Below are 21,686 nucleotides of genomic sequence, written 5' to 3' on the forward strand. Positions count from 1 at the left end.
TGCTTCTTTAAAGTAAGAAATGGCCTCATGAGACCATTCCCAAATGTCAGACTTCATGGATGTAGGAAAATGTTTTTTTTGTCAGAGTGAACGCAATGCAAGTGGTATTCACATTTTTATTCAACAATAGTAGTATATCATTGCCAATTGCCAACTGCAATATTCCAATCATACATGTCTGTGCAGATGTGTTAACAGAACACAACTCGAAAAAGACCGCACAACCTAAAATATCTAATTGGGCTATGTGAGATTCTGGTTCAAATGTTTGCCTTTTAAATGGAATATAATGTACTTACATGTGCCAAAAAGTGAGATGCCTTCACTAAGATGCTTTTGAGAAATGGGGCCTTGGCCTTGTGACAGCTCCCACAGAGGAAAACCCCTCAGCAACAAACATTTTTAGACATTTTATACAAGGAGAATGTTATCTGCAGCGAAGACATGGATTAGGTCATCTGACTGGATTTAAGATAATTGGACTGTTGGTATTGCAACACAAATCCGTATTTCATTCTGTTTCCTGTGTATTGTTGCCCATCATGAGCTCCGTGTTTTCTGCTGACTGACGCAGATGTAGTCCATGGTCTGCTTTCTCCTTGTGAGTGTAGTATCTCTGCTCTACAGTAGCCAGCAAGAACAAACACAGACAAAAGGGATTCTGTAAATAACAAGGGCATGCAAAGACAGTTCTGTTTTGTTTCAGATGAAAGTCAATTTATTTACATATCAACAAAGGTGGAAAAAAAAATGAAAAAAAGAGATGTTTTTGAAATTGTTATGACATCATACAGTACCAATATGTGTTACGACTACAGAAACTGTGTTACTACTCTGAATGTGCGAGTGACCATTCCTATTCAAATGTCTTGTAATTCTACAATATAATAATAATGAATATTAATATGATTATTGTGCCAAAAGGGTTGGGGAGGGTCTTAGCTTCTAGCTCGTGGGTAAATAAGTGGTTTCATAAAAAAGTAAAAAAAATGTAAATGTAAAACTGTTTCTATTGTTTTGGATATTTTCAATATAAATATTCCATATTTTCCAGTGTTAAAGCAATATTATCCATATACGTATACAAGGTGCACATCTGAAACGATGTTTTAGATTGTTTTTTCTTTTTCATCCTGCTGTCATTTCTGGTGGACAATTCAACAAGGAAGATGGCAGGTGGATAAATTGACTTTTTTCAATATGTAATGAGGGATACATGTAGTTATTTCTAGTAACAAAGAAGGTGCCATTCCCTGTTTTTGCGCTTCTTCTCACTTTGGGCTTGTAATTCTACTTTTTCTCCCACTTTTTCCGCTATGTATTCCCGGTCGAGTCTCTGATCTTAACTTTCAGTCCGCTCCACTGATGACATCACTGTTTTGTGAGATAGTTAAAGAGATGATGTGTGTGCCATCATTAATTGTTGCTAACTTTTCTTTGCTGTTTCCTTTTTTTTTTTGTATGTGCGCCTGTTGATGCTAACCTGGTAAAAAGTACACAGAAAAAAGCATGCAACGAGAACTGTCGCTCATAATTGTTGGTTCCTGTCTCAACATGCTGTCTGTGCATCATTACCTCTACAATCTACTCATCTAACAGTAACAGTGGAGGCCCTGACCTGTTGTCAGAAAATGAACCAGTGCTATTGCTGAGATGTTCCCGGGGAGGAGTCGCTTCGTGTGCTGCTGTCACCGACGGTGTTAAAAACATGCTGAGAGTGTAACGGGGAGCTTGCTCAGCACTTCAGCTGCATGTTATCAGCCCCCCCCCCGGGTGAGGCTCGACAGTTGTGTGCTACCTCTGCAGAAAAAGACAGGATCAGTGCCCACATCCACTGCCGTCTTATTCTCTTTAAGGGCTCAGTTCTTTGACATCATCTTATATTAAAATCAAGTTGTCATTGAAAAGGATACAGATCCTAAGAGTACAGCAGGCTTATCGCGGTATTGCAAGTTGAAGTGGCGGAGAATAGTCTTGTATATTTGGTGCACAGAAATAAAGCCGGTTTTCACTCCACATAAACTCACAAGGAGAGAAAGATTAATCTGTCATGGAGCGTTTTGACAAAATACAATTTCAGGTCCTCTCGCATTTAAATCCAATCTCTTTCGCTGTCTGGGGATTTTTACACCTGGTGAACTTTCTTACATTCTCCATGACAAATGCGGAGTAACCATCTCTGCGTGGAAATGAAAGAGAGCTACAGCACTGATGCAGACACACCATTTTGTTCTCTGCACTAATAACATTGCTCCACATTTTACCTTAAATATTTAAAAAAGATATCACTCATATTTATCCAGGGATATCTCAGAAAAATATATTTCATATTTCAGCCAAAACATGATGATGTTGTGAGACAATCTTATGCTCGCCAGGAAGATGATCTCCTGATAATGTCTACCCAAAATGCTGTTATTTTGTAAATGCACTCTAAAGAATTGGATTGATAATCCCTGCGCTCAAAAATACTTTTAATCCAGATATGCTCATCTGATGATCAGAGGAAAAAATACACAAGGTCATTTATTTTATACTTTGTGAATGAAAATATTAAACCAGTGCTGGTTCTGAGCCAGATCAGATATACGTAATCATGTTTCCCTCTCGTGCTACACTGCATTATAATTTAGTTTTGGATTGCAGAAATCAGCATCCAGGCAGATTGGCGAACTGAAGAGAGACTGTTAAGGCTTCATCAATCCAACTGGCAGTGCTGTGTGATTGAGCAGCCTCTCCCACTGCCCCACCCTATTACTTCTTGTTTATTTGATAGTGACAACATAACTATGTTTACTGTGTAAACACCACACACACACATTTGGTTGGATCCACTTTCAGGGTAGCCGGGAGAAGTTTGCTTTGACAGTCCACCGTCAAAGGCTCTCACGTAATTGTGATAGATAATGCCTCGTGATGAACACCTTTGTGGCTGTAGTTTGATCGACATCACAAATTGTTTATTACCGTTTAAACAGTGTTCATGAAATTAATAAATCACAAGATGCGTGCGTGAAAAAAAAGAAAAGCGTTGACGCACACTTAGGGAGGTTTTGGCTGGGAATTAAAATGATTGTATACATCGAGGCTGAGATCAAGCACTACATCCCTTCACATTTCTATAAATTCTGTTCTTTGTTTTTCTCTTTTTGCACACTAATTAAAAGAAATCCATGAGCAGTATGAATGATCGATCTCGTGATACACAACCATAAGGGTAAATAAGAGTTAAGACTTAAGAACATATAAGATTGGCACACACCTCATTGGATAAATCCACTTTTGCTGCAGGTGGTTTCATGAATCTCGTGCCCCCGGTGCTGAACGCTCGATGTCTTAAAGATCATCAACAATATTTTTTAAAGTTGGTCCGAAGCCGCTGATTTGTTGCTTTTTTTTTTAATAACTGAGTAAAGAGCATGACCATCCAACTATCAATCCATCCGTTTTCGGCCGCTTATCCGGGGTCGGGTCACGGTGGCAGCAGGTCCAGGAGGCCAGGAAGCATCCGAATTAGATGCATGAACGACCTCAGCTGACTCCTTTCGATACGAAGGAGTAGCGGCTCAACTCCGAGCTCCTTTCCCTATCTCTAAGGCTGAGCCCGGCCACCATAGTGAGGAAGCTCATTTCGGCCGCTTGTATCCGTGATCGACCCAGAGATCGTGACCATGGGTGAGGGTTGGAACGTAGACCGACCAGTAAATGGAGAGCTTCGCCTTCCGGCTCAGCTCCCTCTTCACCAAGACGGACCGGTACAGCGCCTGTTTCACTGCTGCAGCCGCACCGATCCGCCTGTCGGTCGCCCGCTCCCCTCACTCGTTGAACTCCTTCGCCTGGCGCAGGCCTTTTGTCCCCACCTGAAGGGAGCAATCCACCAGTTTCCGGCAAGGAACCATGGCCTCAGATTTGGAGGCGCTAACTCTCATCCCTGCCGCTTCACACTCGGCTCCAAAACGCCCCAGCGAATGCTGGAGGTCACGGTCCGAGGAGGCAAACAGGACCACATCATCTGCAAACAGCAGAGAGGCGATCCCGAGGCCCCCGAACCGGATTGCCCCCGCTTCATGGCTGAACCTAGATTCGGTGTCCATGAAAGTCACGAACAGGACCGGTGATAAAGGGCAGCCCTGGCGGAGACCAACACCAACCAGGAACGTGTGTGACTTATTACCGAGGATACGAACACAGCTCCTACTACAGGCGTACAGAGACCGGATGCCGGACCCCAACGGGTCTCTCAATGTTCACAAAGCACATGTAGACCGGTTGGGAAAACTCCCAGGACCGCTCCAGTACTCTCACGAGGGTAACGAGCTGGTCCACTGGTCCACGACCGGGATGGAAGCCGCACTGCTCTTCTTGAATCCGAAGTTCGACAAGCGGTCGGAGCCTCCATTCCAGCACCCTAACATCAGCTTTCCCCGGGAGGCTAAAGAGCATGTGTGTTTTAATGTGCAGTTGTTTCCTCAGCCAACAGAGGGAAATGAGTTCTGGTAGTGAGTGTAGATTATAAAGTAGAGGGGAATAGGAGTTTCCTGATAAGAAATTAGGTTTGTATTAGGTTCTATTATATTGATTAGAAGTAAGAGAGGAGTTTGTGTGCGTGTTGTGTGTGTGGGTGTATTTATTTATTTGGCTTCAGGATTAATGAGAAAGTGGAATATCATATTAAGCAGGTGTGTCTTTAGGGCATTATGTTTTGCATACAAAGCAGGCAAGTTGCAGAATTTACAGTATTGTTTAATCAACGGTTTGTGAAAAAAAATATATATATATATATATATATATATATATATATATATATATATATATATATATATATATATATATATATATATATATATATATATATATTAGTTAAAACTCATGTTTTCTTTTGATAAGAGAATTAAACCAAACTGAGGTGTGATTATTACACCATGTGCCACAGAGGTATCCTGCAGGTCATGATGGGAAATCAATGAAACACAGATGTGGGGGGCTTCTCTGAAAAGTCAGAGGTCATGGTTATTATGTGGTGTGTGTTTTTTTAAATATTTTTTAGAGATCATCTTGTTTGGATTACTGCTGTGGACACATATTCAATCAAAATCCCCAATAATACACCTCGCTTTAAATTCTGATGAGATCACATTTTCAGTCGAGTGTTCAAGATATCAACGAGGAGATGAATGTTGCCTCGAAGTCATGTTTATGTTCCTGCTGCTCACTTGAGATGATCAAGATGATCACGTTTCATTACTGTCTAGCAGTTACTGTGACATTTTACAAGCTTGTAAGCAAACGCCTACGTTTTGTGTGTTTTCCAGGAAAACTGAGGTGTATGATCTGAGCCGAAAAACACATTTATCTTTTTCTTTTAAAAAAGAAGGCAGCTCATCTGCATTTTAATTAGGTCGCTGCATTGTTTTGCAATCTCTCGACAGCCCAGGTTTATCAATACAATGCCAAAAGAAAATTATGATGGTGTCACCGGGAACATAATTAAACGGAAGTGGAATTAGCTGAATTCCCTATCATGAGTGTCAATTGTTCTATTTTTAAAAAAAATTAATTTATAAGTATTTATTCACTCCATGCAACAAAAAACAAATACTATTACTGAAATGAAAATGATGATAAATGTATACTAGTTATTTATTTATTTTAAATGTCAGCAAAGTCAGGCTTGAACTCCAGAGCATTTCCAGCCTCAAGTGGCGTTTTATCACGACGTAGTTAACATTGTTAACATAAGCTTCTCCACTCAGTGCCAACTTCTTCTCATCTCCTTATCAAGTGCTTCTACATTTCTTCCTTCAGGGTGGATGAACACAACAGTAGTTTGATTAAACTGGACACACAAACATGACCTTCTGTGGTGGAAATTTAAAATATTTTTCTTAAGCTGTGAAATAATGCCTACATCTTGGCAATAAAATGTAACAAAGAGCCTTTATTCATTGTATTTTAAAGGAAGCCTGGTTGTGTTTATCCACCCTTATGGACATTAACAGCGACTACCTGTTAATAACCATGACTGTTTTTTTATAGCTTTGTTTTTTTTTTGTTGCTTTTTTTCCTCTCTGATGTTCAGAACTGTAGAATGTAATTTGATGCTTTATATTTGTGTCATAATGGAAGGTGGTTTTATATTTGGATATTTGATTCTCTATTTAATATTTTCACTTGACTCTGTGAAACTGTGAAATGTGAGAACATACTCTACGGCTCAAGCTGGAGAATACAGAATGTTTCAAAGTGGCTTCTGAGTGGGGGTTTAAGGCGGATCTTATGTTTGATCACTGTTTTTGCCCACAAACAAGCTTTAGACTAGCCTCAGCCATTACAGAATGAGATTAGATGTTTTACTCCAGCAAAGGTTTGCGAGATAGAAAAGATCCAAAATGGATTTCACACTGTTTTCTGACACTGGGGCTTCGTTCACAGACTTTTTGGTGGCTCCCAACAGATTTGGCAGCGAGAACAAGAGCAGTTTTGGCCAAACAGAGTTCTTCTCATCTCCCAATTAATGAATCTTTGTCTCCTCACTCCAAATTGGCCCTCAGCGATGCCTGTGAAGGCACCTCTCCGGGCTGATCTGTGGCCATTGGGAACAGTAAAAAGAACGCGGAGTGGGCAGTGTTAACAAGACGCTCCCTGTATTTTTAATATTAGTGTTTTTGTGTATCAGAGGACGCAAGAAATAAGAAGAAGGTAGCTTTTCAGAAGAGCCCGGAGCGAGGATGTGCATGTGCATATCCTTTTTGTGGATGTGTTTTATCATGTTTTTAGTTGTCTTGAGGCAATAAAAAGCACATTGAACATTATAAGATATAAGGACTAGCAAAATGAAATTACCAAAATCATAAACTCTGGCACAAATGTGTGTACCACCTATCCATAAACATATTTATATATAAATATTTACGATATGAACATTACAAGACACTATTGCAGGTGCAATAACAGGATTTGATGAGAACCACAAGCCTCCAGAAGCCTGTGCAGCAACGCTGTGATTTTGTAACTGTGTTGGAAAAGGGAACACATGAATTACATCTTTTGTTGTGCACTTATTCTCTCCGCAAAAACACTGTGCTGCCACAGCACTTTGGCATTAGCAGGTGGATTTGTAAAAGTCGCCATCGTTTGACTTTCTGCAGTCACGCTGAGCACCAGGGAAGAGCGAGACTCGCCTTCTTCAAATGGAACGAAAGAGGTCGCAGGGCATTCATCAACTCTAACTTTCTAGCTCTCCATGACATCATGGTTGTCTTCTTGTTGTTTCTTACTGGGATGTAACGTGACAGTACTGGGACCACCATGCAGCAGTGCTGCGGAGTCCGACAGCAGATGGAATATGGTGTGGGGGAAAAAATTAACAAAGAAGGGGGTTTTGCTTTTTGAATCATTTTTAGCCGTTATTAAATCTGTGTGCCAGTGTACTACAAAGTACTTTTGAACCATTATTGAAATCATTATTAAAAAAAACAACTATGATTGGCTTCCTTGTCTTTGCTATTGTGTCAGGTATTTTAATAATAAAACAAAGTTTGAACAATTTTAATAGAAACCTTGAACTAAGATGCAACATACAGAATATGACTATATACTTTGACTATGGTCACTTATCGTGCTGGGTCAAAAACATTTGGCCAGTTAAAAGAACTAAACCATTATTTGAATCAGAATCAGCTTTAATGGTCATGTACATTTTCACATTCATGGAATTTGATGCTGGATTCTGCGCTTCGTACTTGTTTACATTACAAGAGCTAGATATAAAAGATTAATATAAAAGAAAGACCAAAAAATCAGACATTAAGGAAACAAAAAACAGTAGAACAGTAAACGGTGGTCCAGAAGGTGCAGCTAGTGCAGGTGGGAGTGTCTGACTGATACATATATTTATCAAACAGGATTGTAGAATATTAATTAACTGCAACATTAATTAACATAAAACTCGGTTCACTCCCATATTTTTAACTTCACATGACTAAAATAATACAGTGATATATGCTTTTGTAAATAGAAATACTTAATAATTGGATAAGAAACATGAGCAGATATCCTGCAAAATTCATTCAATGAAATATAAATGAATTGTTTCAAGAAATCATTGTTCAAAAGTTTTAAAATAACTAGTGGAAGTGAAGCTCGGACCTTTATGATTCAGGTCTGGAGAAAGCAAATTTTTTCACGGCTTATGTTTCCAGTCTCCATTGGTTATTTTTTTCTCCAGTATTTGGACAAAGTCCCAGTTTTATCGCCCACAATAAACATAGCCGACAGTCTGTGAGTCTGGCCTCCATGTTGAGCCCAGTCAGTGGAAGCTGCTCCTGCACCTTGACAGCTCTTGTAATGTTTCCTTCCTCCTCCGCCTCCTTCAATGTTACAGCGACAGCTCCGCTATGACTCACCCCAAAAACGGTTCATTTAACTGAAGGCATGCAGGTTGAAGACAATGAAGTTACCCTGGCATCTTCCATTGTCTTTTCCCATCACATCTTGGTCTCCCCACTTTACTCGCTCTTATTTCCCTCCGTCATCATTCTTTTCTTCTCTTTCTCCACTTCTCAGAACAGAAATTGCTCTCTCCAAGATGAAATCTCCAAATGGTTGCGAATGACCTGCTATTCAAATAAATGGGAAGGATGAAAAGACATTGAGGAAACGACAGGAATAATAAGAAAAAGGAGCGAATATAAGGAAAACGGGTTTTGTTATTACAATGGAGGTAATCAGGCAGCACATGTAATGTGTTCACAAACGCACTCATCAGCTCTGCTCGGTCATTGACGGGTTTATCCGAGTATGACTGCATCTGTACTTTGGTCATCTCCTGTGAGACGCTCACGTCTGTGTTTGTCATTAGAGGATTGTATGGATTTAATGCTCAATGATTTCAGCACTTGCTATATTGAACTCGTTCCAGTTTGTACTGAAAAAACAGACCAATTAATTTGGTTGTGCATCGTTGAGCTTACTTTTCAGCAACTAATCGATGGTTATTCTTGCTTAAGTAAAAACTGGAGGAGAATTCAATGAAAGAATATAAATTAACCTGTGAGGACTAAATATTCTGCTGAGAGCATTATTTATTGCAGAGGAAGGATGTTAAAACATCACAAGATACATTAAGTGAATTTCAATTTCAAACCTTTCCTTCAAACACAGTGTTCTGCACACGGTCAGACACAAAGGTCATCCGTAAATGCTTCATGTCTCAAGTACATTAGACCCTGAATGGTTGGGATATTGACAAGAACATAAAGATCCAGAGGTTTGAATTCTGTTACCTGAAACGGTATCAGAGGGATCCTCTGTTGCTCTCCCTCAGGTTTCTTCGCCTTTGTCCCTGTGAAAGGGTTTTTACGATCTGTATTTGGGGGAGTTTTTCCTGATCCGATGTGAGGTTCTGGGACAGGGGTGTCATGCGTACAGATTGTAAAGCCCTCCAAGGCAAATCTTATATTTGTGATTTTGGGCTATACAAAATAAACTGAATTGAATTGAATGTTAGATATGATTTTATAGCAAAGCCCCTAAATCCCCTCATTTTCTTCTCTAGACTCATAGCATCCCACAACATACGTATGTTACTGTACTCAGTGTTATTTCTTCTCATGAAATGGCATCGTGTGGCCCCTATATATAAACGTGTGTGGGCATACTAGCATGTGGTTAAGTCAGACTGCATGCAGGGCACATATATTTCCTGCATGTATAGCATGTGTGGGCATGTTCGTTACATAAGTATGAAGAAGGTGAAATGGTTCTGTTGTGTGTGGGTGCTGACGTATGGCTGAGGTAACTGATCGCAGAGGACTTCATTTAAATGTGAAGGATGCAGCATTAACACCCCGAGGTCTAAGAGGCCAACCCTACTCTCTGATGGAGTGGCTCCACCTACACCTCCAATTTATTGAAACGCTGCTCCTGTGTTGTGTTTATCCAGCTGATCAATGTGGGAAACAGAGCACAAAAGAAACACAACACATCTTCTTTCCCATCAAGTGGAACTCGAACATGATGGAACAGCTAACGTCTCGACGTCAGCGACATGAGGAGTCTAATGGCTTTCAAACAGCATGCTAATATAGTTAAAGGCAGTTTAGTCACAGGTGTTCAACAGGTGTTTAATACCAGCTTTATATATGACTCAACCAGGCTGAGCTGAGGACCGGAGAAAATGGTTTCGTAAATTACTTTTCTTCATTACACTTGCATAAATTTCAATATTTTATACAAAGTAAAAATGTCCATAAATGTAGTCTAAACCTTTACAAAATACAGGATTGATCAAGCTCTAATGGCTGCTGCTGTTGTGCAGAGCATTCAAAGAATGAAAATACAGATGAAGGCATGCTCACACATATACTGTTCACTTTCATAATATGCAGGTATTTTCATTTTTTGTGGTTCAAGTTTCTTAAATATGATTGTAAACGTATTGTTTTGGACTGTTTCTGGACCAAACAAGGTATAAAAAGACATCACATTGGGCTTTAAACGTTTTATAAATGGAAAATCTATTAATCAAGAAAATAATGGAAGAGGCGTACAAACAGGTTCACAGACAGGCTCTGTGTCACATAACGTCTGTTACTAGTAAATGCAGCAGATCCCAAGCTTGTGTGTGTCTGTGTCTGTGTTGGGGAGACTGGTATAAGGAATGATATAACGCAAGTCGGAAGAAACCAAAACGGCACGACAGAAGAAGAGGACGTGTGACGAAGAGCGAGCGTGAGGAAGCAGAGAATAAATCTGCGGGTGCCGATATAGCAGAACTGAAAGTCACTTGAGTTTTAATTTCCTGCCAGTGGAAGCGAGAACAATATCAAGATTGAAACACGAGTTTCAATGAGTCACTCTTCGAGGCAGCTCGGTGGGTTTGGGCTGTTAACATTCATAACACCACCCCTCCGTCTTCCTGCTGCTCTATTTTGCGTTATTGCATAGGCACACACAGTCGCATACACATAACATGCACATGTGCACACCCACTTCCACACGAATACAGTGCAATGGCACTAATGAGACTGCATGACTAATACCACTTCAGTCCCTTCTTCAGATGAGTGCTTATTATGGTCTGTCAAGGAGATGAGTCAGTCTATATCATGGTTACTATGGTGATCAAAGCCTCCGGCACTTCCCTTAAATGCCCGCTGGAAAAAATAAAGCTCTTTAACCCCTTTAACTACAGACCTATCAGGATGCAGTGACACACACACACACACACACACACACACACACACACACACACACACACACACACACACACACACACACACACACACACACACACACACAAACCTCCTTCAGGTAACAAATGAAAGGATAATTTCTCCAGAGGGATTATTAGAATACCACAACATTATAAACTAGGAAATTTCGCAATACATTTTGAAAGTGTGGCTACTACTGCCGTAAGACGTCGCAATATATAGCTTTTGTTTATGACACTGTCTCTCCTCAAAAAGACTTCAGGTGGTTTGTGTGTTAAACTGATTGGCTCATATGAAGCACCTGTGTGCTCTCGTCATCATGGTGACCAAGAACCGAGTGAGAGCCAGCAGAGTGATTGGAGGCAGACTGGACTGTGGATTTAAGGAAATAAACTCCTGAACATACTGAAATAACAGGAGTAAAAGTAGAAGTAGTCGTAGTAGTATTCATAGTATTAACAGTAGTCATATTAATAGCTGAGAGAGAGAGAGAGAGAGAGAGAGAAGTCATTTGTGTGTGTGCGTGTATAATGCTGTGTTCACACCGACGGCGACGCGAATTTGACGCGTGACCAGATTCCATGTAAAGTCAATGCAAACACTCGCCGCGGGGCGAAAAAGCGTTTTTTTCCTCGGGCGGCGCGATAGAAGCGTTTGAGGCGGCGCGACAGCTCGTCTATGACCCCATGCGGCTGAAGCCACACTTAACATGATTATAAAGTGACAAACAAGAGCTAAAGTGAAGGGTCAAAGACAGAAAAACATATCAACAAGACCTTATTGACCAACCAATGAAAGCGGACACTTTTCCGCTTCAATATGTTCTCCTTCCTTTGTTCAACCTCAGATCACCTCTCTATGTGCAAGGCAATTTCTTGCCGCTCCACCCGCTGCCAACTCCTGATGTGATGTCATTTGGTCTTTTCTGGCTCATCACACAAGGCATCACATCATAGACCTTGTTGATGTTTTGTTGGTATATGACCAAATTACTGATAAAGGTTGTTTTAACAAAACTGCAAACCATAGCTGAGTGTAGGTGTAGTCCTGAAATGGTTTGATCATGAAGTCATATGAATAGTTCCGATAACAAACTTGTACATATTTACTACCTGTTTGATTAGTCACGTTTGGGTTCAGTGCAAAATCACAATCTGGTTGAATCAGTCACTAATGTCTCCATATAATAGACATTTAGTAGATTACTTGCTATTTCTAATAACTTTGCCTCATTATTGACAGGTGCAGTGTCGCACAACTGAAATGTCAGTCAGACACATGTTACAAAATTGACAATTTAAAGCAAATAGTTTTGCTGCCTACCACCACAATTTGGTGGTAGGGACTTTGCTGAGGGAGCTCTTTAAGAATCTGAGGATTATGGTACAGAGAGCCAATCCCCCATAAGCATGAACAATACATCTTAGTTAAATCAACAATAGAAAATATGAAATAAGAATTAAAATAAAATTAAATAATACAGAAAGCAGTAGGTTGGGGTGGTCGAGGGAGCTGTGGCAAAAAAGTCATTGGCATAAGCGTGATCGTCAGAGTAACAGTGCACACCTGTAGAATATGACTAGAGGCAATCATCGTGAAGCATTCTGAAAGTGCCAATCAGTCAGTCATTACAAATGCAACTATACAATGTGATGTATTACATTGCGTGTACCTTGACACTACTTTTCTTTGTTTACATTTCTTAGGAAAGCTACAGGGATAAATTGACACACTTTTGGATTATCTTGAAACTGGCACACCGGAACTGAATTATTAATTACACATGGCTCTGGGCTTTTTCTACTATGACGAAATGCATACTGTGAAACCTGCTTACTGTGGGCTAAACGACTATAGATACAAAAGCCATACCCTGAACGTACTCTCAGGCGTGGATATAAAACATACAATTAAAATAAAATTCCTCTTACAGTCCAAAGACATGCAGGTTAGGTTGATTGGACTCTAAATTACCTGTAAATGTGACCGTGCATGGTTGTCTGTCTCTATGTCTGCCCTGTGATGGACTGGCGACTTGTCCAGGGTGTACACTGCCTTCACCCATTGACAGCTGGGATCGGCTCCAGTGCCCCGGAACCCTAAAGAGGATAAGCGATTTTGGATAATGGATGGAATTAAAATAAAATGAATAAATAATATTGTATTGTATTATGCATTTATTTATTTTCTAACATTAATATGTATGTCTGTATACATACATATATATATATATATATATATATATATATATATATATATATATATATATATATATATATTTCCGTTTTTGCTAATATTATTTTCTTACAAAAAAATATCAGAATACATATCCTAATACAAAAACACACAGGCGCACACAAAGCAGTCTACTGCGCATGCTCCCATCAGCTAGGTCATCACATGACAAGGAAAAACGAAACCAAAAAAAGACAACCGACGAGAGATGAACTGATGTGTGGTTCCTTCTTCGCTGGAACTCTTTGTACGACTAACCGGAAGAGTCATACATTCACGCGTTTTTATACACGCATAAGCGTTTGTATATATATATAATGTACATTCGCGGATGTAATGGAAATAATATACAATGTAATCATTGTTAGGCGTGCTTTAACTTCACGAGAACGGTAGCTCGCCGGCTATATTGCGAGCTACGTGTGCGCATGCGCGTTGTGCTATTGGTCGTAACGGTATTATCTTGACCGAAGAAGTTGAAGTGTGCATCTTTGTAAAAAGTTTTAGCGTGCATAAGGTCGCAATCAGGGGACTTTTTGGGTGACAGAGAAGTTAACGAGGGACAGGTGGCGCAGAAAAACAAACAGGGTCACACTTTCGTTCAACGACGACTTGGCAGCAGTTTTCTTCTCGTGCATCTTTGTGTAGGAAGATGAGGCTAAACGGCTTGCTAGTGTGCGTGCTCCTGCTTTGGGTTGAAGGGTCCTTGGGTGACACACCGGCCAACTGCACTTTTGAGGACCTGCAGGGGACATGGGTGTTCCAGGTGTCCAAAGGAGGACACGACAGCAACGTAAACTGCTCCGCTGAAGGTAAAACCCCCATTACACTGTTGAACAGTCGGACTGCTGAGAAGAGATTGAAGGAGTAGTTTCACAATTTTGGAAATCAAGTCACATGTTGGGACTTGTCAAAGTCAGTTAAGTCAGAAACTACCGTAGGCGATTCAATGAGCACTTCCTCTTCCTTTTCTAACTGTAACGAAGTGTATGTTTCTGTTGCGAGTGGCCACTGTCTGTTTTAATTCATGTAAACATAGCATTAAGCTAACTCTTTCTCTCACTATACAATGGACGTCAACGTTTACGCACAAGAAAACTCGTTATATTAACAAAAATAGTCCCAACCCTCCATATCGTGTGTGACTCAGAATCTGCATCAACTTCGACATTAAATCGTGTCGGTCTCACTGCTCCCACATCAGGCTCAATATTGTTGACGCTTCGGGTTCATCTTTGTTGTTGAGGAGTGATGTTTGGGAATGATAACCATGCAATCTGTTCAACTCGTGCACATGTTGTGTCCCCCTTCAGCTACAGGTGAGAGCACAGTGACGTTGACCCTGGAGAAACTGTCTGTAGCCACAGATGAGCTGGGAAACACCGGCTTCTTCACCCTCATCTACAACCAGGGCTTTGAAGTGGTCATTAATGGGTACAAGTGGTTCGCCTTCTTCAAGGTAAGAGAGGCATACACACAACTAGTTTACATGATAATGATAATTTCAGTTTTTAGTCACGGTCATCCTGCTACAAATTACATTATTATTAACTACAAATTCCCTGGGTGCGTGTAAAAGTTTTCAACAGGCTAGTTCATATCCCAGTCTTACAAATGTTGCACCTTTTTAAACCAGCTGATCATAAACTGTATGCACTCAAAGTTCAATTCATCGTTCAACACTCCATGTCATTAAAAGTTTAGTTTCACTATAGCTCAATTTCCTCTCCCCTCGTCTGATGTGATGGTATCTGGAAAATATGCATATCTCTGTAATTTGAATGTGGCTATATTCAAGTTGAACCTGTTAGTCATGTGGTGTTTTACATCGCTCACATGACACTGAGTTAAGGGAAGTGTCAGAGGCCGTCCGTCTTCAAACCCATGTTCTGATTTTTCCATGTCTAGTTCAACTTCCTTTTTCTCGTTTTGCTACATTAAGATGAATCAAGTCGAGGAAATAAGGAAGAGAGATTTTTGTTCTTCACACATAATTCCTTCTCAAACTTATAAATCAATGATTGTCTGAACAATGTACTGGAAATATCTAGCCTTTTAATGGAATACTTAATTAAATTGTTTTGCTTAATCCTGAGTGTAAAATTACTAATCTGATTGTCTCACTACACTTCCAGTACACTGATGCCGGCTCTAAGGTGACCAGCTTCTGTGACCAGACCATGCCAGGGTGGGTCCACGATGTCCTGGGACGCAACTGGGCCTGTTTTGTGGGAAAGAAGGTGAAATCGGTATCAACCCGACTAGATTACAAGCCACTCTTCAACAGCAGGTACGTACATAATAATAGCTCGGTACATTCCTTTTTTAAAAATGTAAAGGAGACAAACGCAAGCTGACGTGCCAGACATCAGTGTTTTGGAATATCTGTTGGTTGTTTTGACATCCCAGCTTTTATCGACACTTTCATTTCCTCCCTCAATTGTCATCTGATGTGAACTGAGTTGGACTCACTCACCCTCAGTCATCTTTGCAAATGGCCTGACATCTGAGGAATATGTTTCCACAATCATTAGTTGACAGACGTCAAAAAAACATTTTTATTTTTTAATTTATTAATGAATGTTAAGTCAGTTTATGACAAGATGAAGCGTCTTCTTGCTCTTTGGTTCCAGTTGGATTTAAACCAGGTCATAGCCAAGTCACAGGTTATTCAAGTTTATTGTAATTTAAACCATAAAATATATTGCAACGACACACTTTTTCTCTCCACCAGAGGGATTTAATTAAGTGATTTTTTAAAGATCTGTATCCACTGTGTTGTCTGAGCTACGCACCAAAACTGTCAATCTATCAAAGTGTTTTTTATTTCCAAATTTAATGACAATTCTCAAACACGATTGCATCATAAAAATAATACAAAGTTTTTATTTTCACAGTCAAAGTGTTCAAATTTCACCCAGTTTCCTCTTAAGCTATGATTAAACTAGCATTTGATTTATTAGAAGAAATCACATTATCCCAGCTCTTTTCTCTTTGAGTATGCAAGCGTGTCTTAACGTTGACATTACGGTTGAGGGATTTTGTCTTTCCCTCATTAGGAAATGGAGTTTCATACTAGACTGGTCTTCAGCACTTGAGGGAACAATTTAGCTTTAGATTGCTTTACAAAGCTGTTTGACGTTTTAACAATAAATAATAAAGACCTGCAAAGATATTTTCCAGTTAAGGTAAACAAACTGTAGTTGTAGAGCAGCACTACTGTGTGTATTTTGTCAATGCTGTTCATGGAAAGCAACTACTGCTGGTAATATAATGCGATTCAACTCAACAATTTGCTTTCAATGTCTTTTTTTCTCTTGTTTTCGTGGCAGTTAAGCCCCTTTTTTATTCATTTAAAAAAAACAAAAACAACGATACATTTGTCCTCATTCACCCTCCAGGCTGTTCCAGAAACCGTACAAACACAACATGGACTTCATTGATGCCATCAACTCTGTTCAGAAGTCCTGGAAGGCTGTGTCCTACGCAGAGCATGAGCTGTACACTCTGAAGGAGCTGCACTCCCGAGCAGGAGGCCCCGCTTCCCGTATCCCTGTGTGAGTATTTAGTTCGTAAATTTACTATTCAATTCAAAGGGCTTGATTGGCATGACGTATTGTGGTATATATTGCCAAAGTACATTAAAACGTATCCAAATCAATTATTATATAGATTAAAACATAACGTCCTACACGTCAAACGCTGGTAATAACTGGAAATGAGGCAAAACTAACAAACGACAATAACAAGTTGCAGGAGTCCATCACTGTCCATCACTGCCCCTCACTTTTAAAACACATGTATCTTGCTGGGCTCAGTCCTATCCATGAGGTTAGGAGGAGGTGTCTGAAATGGTATCCATACTCCAGCAACACTTAACAGATGACTCCTAATGGCAAGATGGTCGTTTCTCCTCCCCTTAAGGATGTCATTATTAAAATGTCTAATTTGGTAAATGGACCTGGATTTGTATGGATACATTTCACTCTTCTCCCCAGTCAAAGCTCTGTACACTACGTGTCAACATTCACCCTTTCACACATGCAGCCATACACTGATGAGAGATCAGTGCAAAATGTCAAAATTCCCTTGTGACTCAAATGTTTATTTTTTACATTTATTTTGCCTTTAGGCGTGTTCGCCCTACGCCTGTGAAAGCTAATTCCGCCAAGATGGCGGCCGCTCTACCCGAGCACTGGGATTGGAGGAACGTTGACGGCGTTAACTTCGTCAGCCCTGTGCGAAACCAAGGTGACATTTGATCGCTGTCCCGCAGAAGCCTCAAAGTACTTTATCATTGAATGCAGACGTACAAAGTTAATTCAACCAGTCAACTTAAAAAGGGACGCTGAGATAACCATATACTACCTGTACACATATAATATTAGAAACGTAAGTATGTTTTCAGATGACTTGCAGGAGGCAAACAAAGCTGTACTTTAACACCCGAGCAGCTGTCTGTACGGGCAGACGCTGAACAGCAGTTGCTTCCCTCTTGGCAGGCCCGGGTCTCCTTTCGTCTCTCCTCCTGTGTTTCTGCACAGCCGGTGTGTGAGCGGAGAGATTATGCGCGCTGAGTAGTTTGAGTGTCTGAGAGGGCCTCTGTAGGGCCGGGTTTAAGGATCTGGAGAGGGCTGAAGAGTTTCAATAGAAGTCCTCTAAGCCACTGTGCAGCGGAGCTCATTTTTGCTTCAGTGTTTCCAGTCACTTGTCTTTTGTAGGTTCCATTTTGGTTCAGATAAATTGGTATGCCTGCTTCTTAACATCACACGACTAAGCTTTAAATTCCTACTATGCCAGTTTACACCTGCATCTTCCCTTAAAAGCCACGGCTGATTGCATAAGTCCTGAGAGCGGGCGCTAAGTTTTGTGTGCAACATGACAAACCCCATCTCTGAAACTTATAAAATTCTATATTGTAAATTACGAGGACAGCAAAGTTTTTCCCAGGATCACAGATCTTTAATTTAAATAGTTGTAACACCATATTAGTCTGAGGAGATGTTAAGTTTTGGACCCAAATGAAAACCCTTCTGTCACCCTGGCTTGAATCATGACTACAATTAAACCGCCCTGCAAATCCCCACCGCCTGTGTTCTGTGACCCAATTTGTTTCTGCACGGCATTTTATTAAGAACCTGGTGCTTTGCACTATTAATGGTAAGCAGTGTGTCTGTCTCTGTGTCGTACTGCATTATTTTTGCATTACAACTAATGCAAAGAAGTATACCGTGACAGGAACTTTACTTCTCCACTTTACATTAAAGACACAGATTTAATATATTGTTGAACAATTGTGCTTCTCAGGATTTAATTTCAGGTGTGTTGGAGCAAATTGCATGTGCAGGTGCACCTACAGTGTCTGAAGATGGTTTTGCTTGTTGATGTCAGAGTTGTTGACATTATGGTGTTTGTTTAGCGGTGTTACGACATTGCATTTTATTAAAATTGCTTCCTATGTTTCGGACACTTTATGTACAAGGATAAGAAAAGAATGTTCTGTCTCGTTCAACACCAGTTGGCTTGTACGGCTTCTCAAAGTTAGGGTTTATTCCTTCGCGGTTCGATTGCACAGCAGCGCAATGTAACTCGTGTTATTCTGTGATGTTCTGTTTCAGCGTCGTGTGGAAGCTGCTACTCCTTTGCCACGATGGGAATGTTGGAAGCTCGTGTTCGAATCCTCACCAACAACAGCGAGACTCCCATCTTCAGCCCCCAACAAGTGGTCTCTTGTTCTGAATACTCTCAAGGTAAACCCCTTTTTTTTCCAGACCGTATCAATAAATATTGCATTTAAAAGAAGTACTTAGTTTAATATTCATATTGTGAAGTGCATTACTGATGCATGTAGGAACTCAAGGACGCCGTCTCTCTGTAACAGGTGGCTCAAGTTTTGTTGTTTCTGGAAAGTGTGTTGAGTGTTTTACAACTGCCCTGATGACTGCATTTTCAAAAATATATCTTTTAATTAAAATCCCGGAGAATAATTAATGAAGTTTTTCCATTTTGAACCACAAAAGAGAATTTCACGTGGTTTTAAGTGATGAAACCTCTGCTTGTGTTTAATGATAACAATTCAGACCTATTGAATGAACCAAATTTAACCTTCATCTCTCCTCTTGAAGGTTGCGATGGTGGCTTCCCTTACCTGATCGGGAAGTATGTGCAAGATTTCGGCATTGTGGATGAGTCATGCTATCCGTATATTGGAAAGGACTCTCCGTGTGGCGTTCCTAAAAACTGCGGCCGCATGTACACAGCAGAATACTACTATGTCGGTGGATTTTATGGCGGCTGCAATGAGAATGCCATGATGTTGGAACTGGTCAAAAATGGACCAATGGGAGTGGCCTTTGAGGTACAACAGCTGCTCACTGTTTTCTACTTGCTATTTCAACTGTGTGTGTGTGTGTGTGTGTGTGTGTGTGTGTGTGTGTGTGTGTGCGTGCTCAGCAATTTAAGGTGTTGCTCTCTCTAGATGCAGCTTCGAGTTTAGGTTGCGTGTCAGATATTTAATCCTTCTTTTTTAGTTGAGCCAAAACACGTTGCTGTGTCCATTTTAACGAGAAGCCACTTCATTCAAGTTAAGTTGAATCCTCGCAAAAATGTGGATTTGGGGAAAGATATTTTTCATAAAGCATCATAAGCACGACTCTAAAGATGCAGGGGAAAAAAGATCAGACTTGTATATAATAAGACGATTTGCTATTATGTCACACGGCTAGTCAATCGTTACCACTTATGGGCTTAATCATCATTGTTTTTATTTCATAAGTGTTCTCGGTTTTCCATCTTTAGTGGCAGTGGTCTTTGCCTCACAGAGGCTTTATTATAAATTATAGATTAGAAAACACTGCGGTTTACTCTGTAAGATATCATTCAGCTACCTTTTTTAAACTTGGCTTATTTTTGAGCATTCAGTAAATGTAGTAGTATTATCAATCTTATATAATTCACCATATAGTATTAATGTCAACAATTATTAACATTATCTTTTTCTCTGGAATACAAGATTAATTTGTCCTCTTAGGCCCAAAGCGAAATGCCAACACAGGAAGTGTTTCCCCTTAATTTACTTTGTTATTTAAGTAATTTGATCGTAATTGCAACCTTTTTTTTTTTTTCTTTCATGAATTGTATTCTGTAATTTGTCTTTTACAACTCAGCAGACCCTCCGGCTTCGTGGGTTCAGCTGGCCTTTGATACACAGTGAAGTAAATGCTCCCCATCTTTCCATAGGTCTACCCTGACTTCATGACCTATAAGGAGGGCATCTACCACCACACAGGCCTCGCAGACCCTTTCAATCCCTTCGAGCTGACCAACCATGCCGTGCTGTTGGTGGGCTACGGCCGCTGCCACAAGACCGGACAGAAGTACTGGATCGTCAAGAACAGCTGGAGCACCGGCTGGGGCGAGGACGGCTATTTCCGAATCCGCCGGGGCAGCGACGAGTGCGCCATCGAGAGCATCGCGGTCGCAGCCAACCCCATCCCCAAACTGTAGAGGCTATGAACGGGGCATGAAGGGAATGAGTTGCCCTTTTTGATGCCATGCATGTCAGCCCACAAGGTTGTTTTGATTTTTAACAATGTTTTTTTTTTTTTTTTTTTTTTACATTTTAACAATCGCTAATTCGCTGCCTATGAATGATTTTAATTCAAGCTGTATCTGCCGATTCACGTTTCGGATCAAAATGCATCAGTACACACTGTGACGAATCATGATTTAAAGGGAATTGGTAACAAGTCAGTGTTTGATTGCGCGCCAGATGCAGGACCTTCATTCTTTGTCTCAGGGAAGCGATGGTGGAGAGTTGTAATATATTCTGTCCTTGCATCAAATTGAAAGCGACACTGCCATGTTTTCCTGTGAGGCACTTTGTACAAGCTCCCTGTGGAATGTTTTAAAAGGGAATTCTTACTCAATCAATAAAAGGAGGTAACTCGTTGTTGTGCCTTTTTATTCTGATTTGCACTTTTTTTTTTCTTTTTTTTTTTTAACGGCATAAAAGCATTTCAAGATGACTGTTCGTGCTCTTTGTACAAAAAAAGATGACACACAATTTTAAATCAATGTTTCTGGGAGCCCTGTTATTATTTTTGGTTAAGGCGGGTCAACAGTTGCTTCTCTCAGGCAAAGACTTTCAACAATATGAACAGAAAAAGCACAAGCTACAAGAAAGAGAAACTGCATAAGGGGTGAAGTAACGCTTAAAACAAATGGTTGATTTTA

The 21,686-nt window shown here is 40.3% G+C and overlaps 1 protein-coding gene across 1 annotated transcript; it reads left to right on the forward strand.

Moving 5' to 3' along the window:
• The first annotated feature begins 13,918 nt into the window (after positions 1–13,918).
• Positions 13,919–21,387, forward strand: ctsc (cathepsin C). Its single transcript, XM_068585486.1, has 8 exons — positions 13,919–14,263; positions 14,765–14,910; positions 15,587–15,741; positions 16,853–17,008; positions 17,584–17,702; positions 19,070–19,201; positions 19,577–19,809; positions 20,691–21,387. The coding sequence occupies exons 1-8, from the start codon at positions 14,104–14,106 to the stop codon at positions 20,955–20,957; spliced, it is 1,368 nt and encodes a 455-aa protein (XP_068441587.1). The 5' UTR covers positions 13,919–14,103; the 3' UTR covers positions 20,958–21,387.
• The last annotated feature ends 299 nt before the right edge of the window (positions 21,388–21,686 follow it).

The sequence above is a fragment of the Clinocottus analis genome, unplaced genomic scaffold, assembly GCF_023055335.1.
Source record: "Clinocottus analis isolate CAN_PGR_092001 unplaced genomic scaffold, fCliAna1.0.p SCAF_2, whole genome shotgun sequence".
NCBI classification, from domain to species: domain Eukaryota; kingdom Metazoa; phylum Chordata; class Actinopteri; order Perciformes; family Cottidae; genus Clinocottus; species Clinocottus analis.

Bases quoted from the DNA above. Each gene is read 5' to 3' on its own strand.
- ctsc (XM_068585486.1), top strand. From the start codon at position 14,104: ATGAGGCTAAACGGCTTGCTAGTGTGCGTGCTCCTGCTTTGGGTTGAA. The intron at 14,264-14,764 runs GTAAAACCCCCA...GTCCCCCTTCAG, and splicing joins CGTAAACTGCTCCGCTGAAG to CTACAGGTGAGAGCACAGTG. The intron at 19,202-19,576 runs GTAAACCCCTTT...CTCCTCTTGAAG, and splicing joins TTGTTCTGAATACTCTCAAG to GTTGCGATGGTGGCTTCCCT.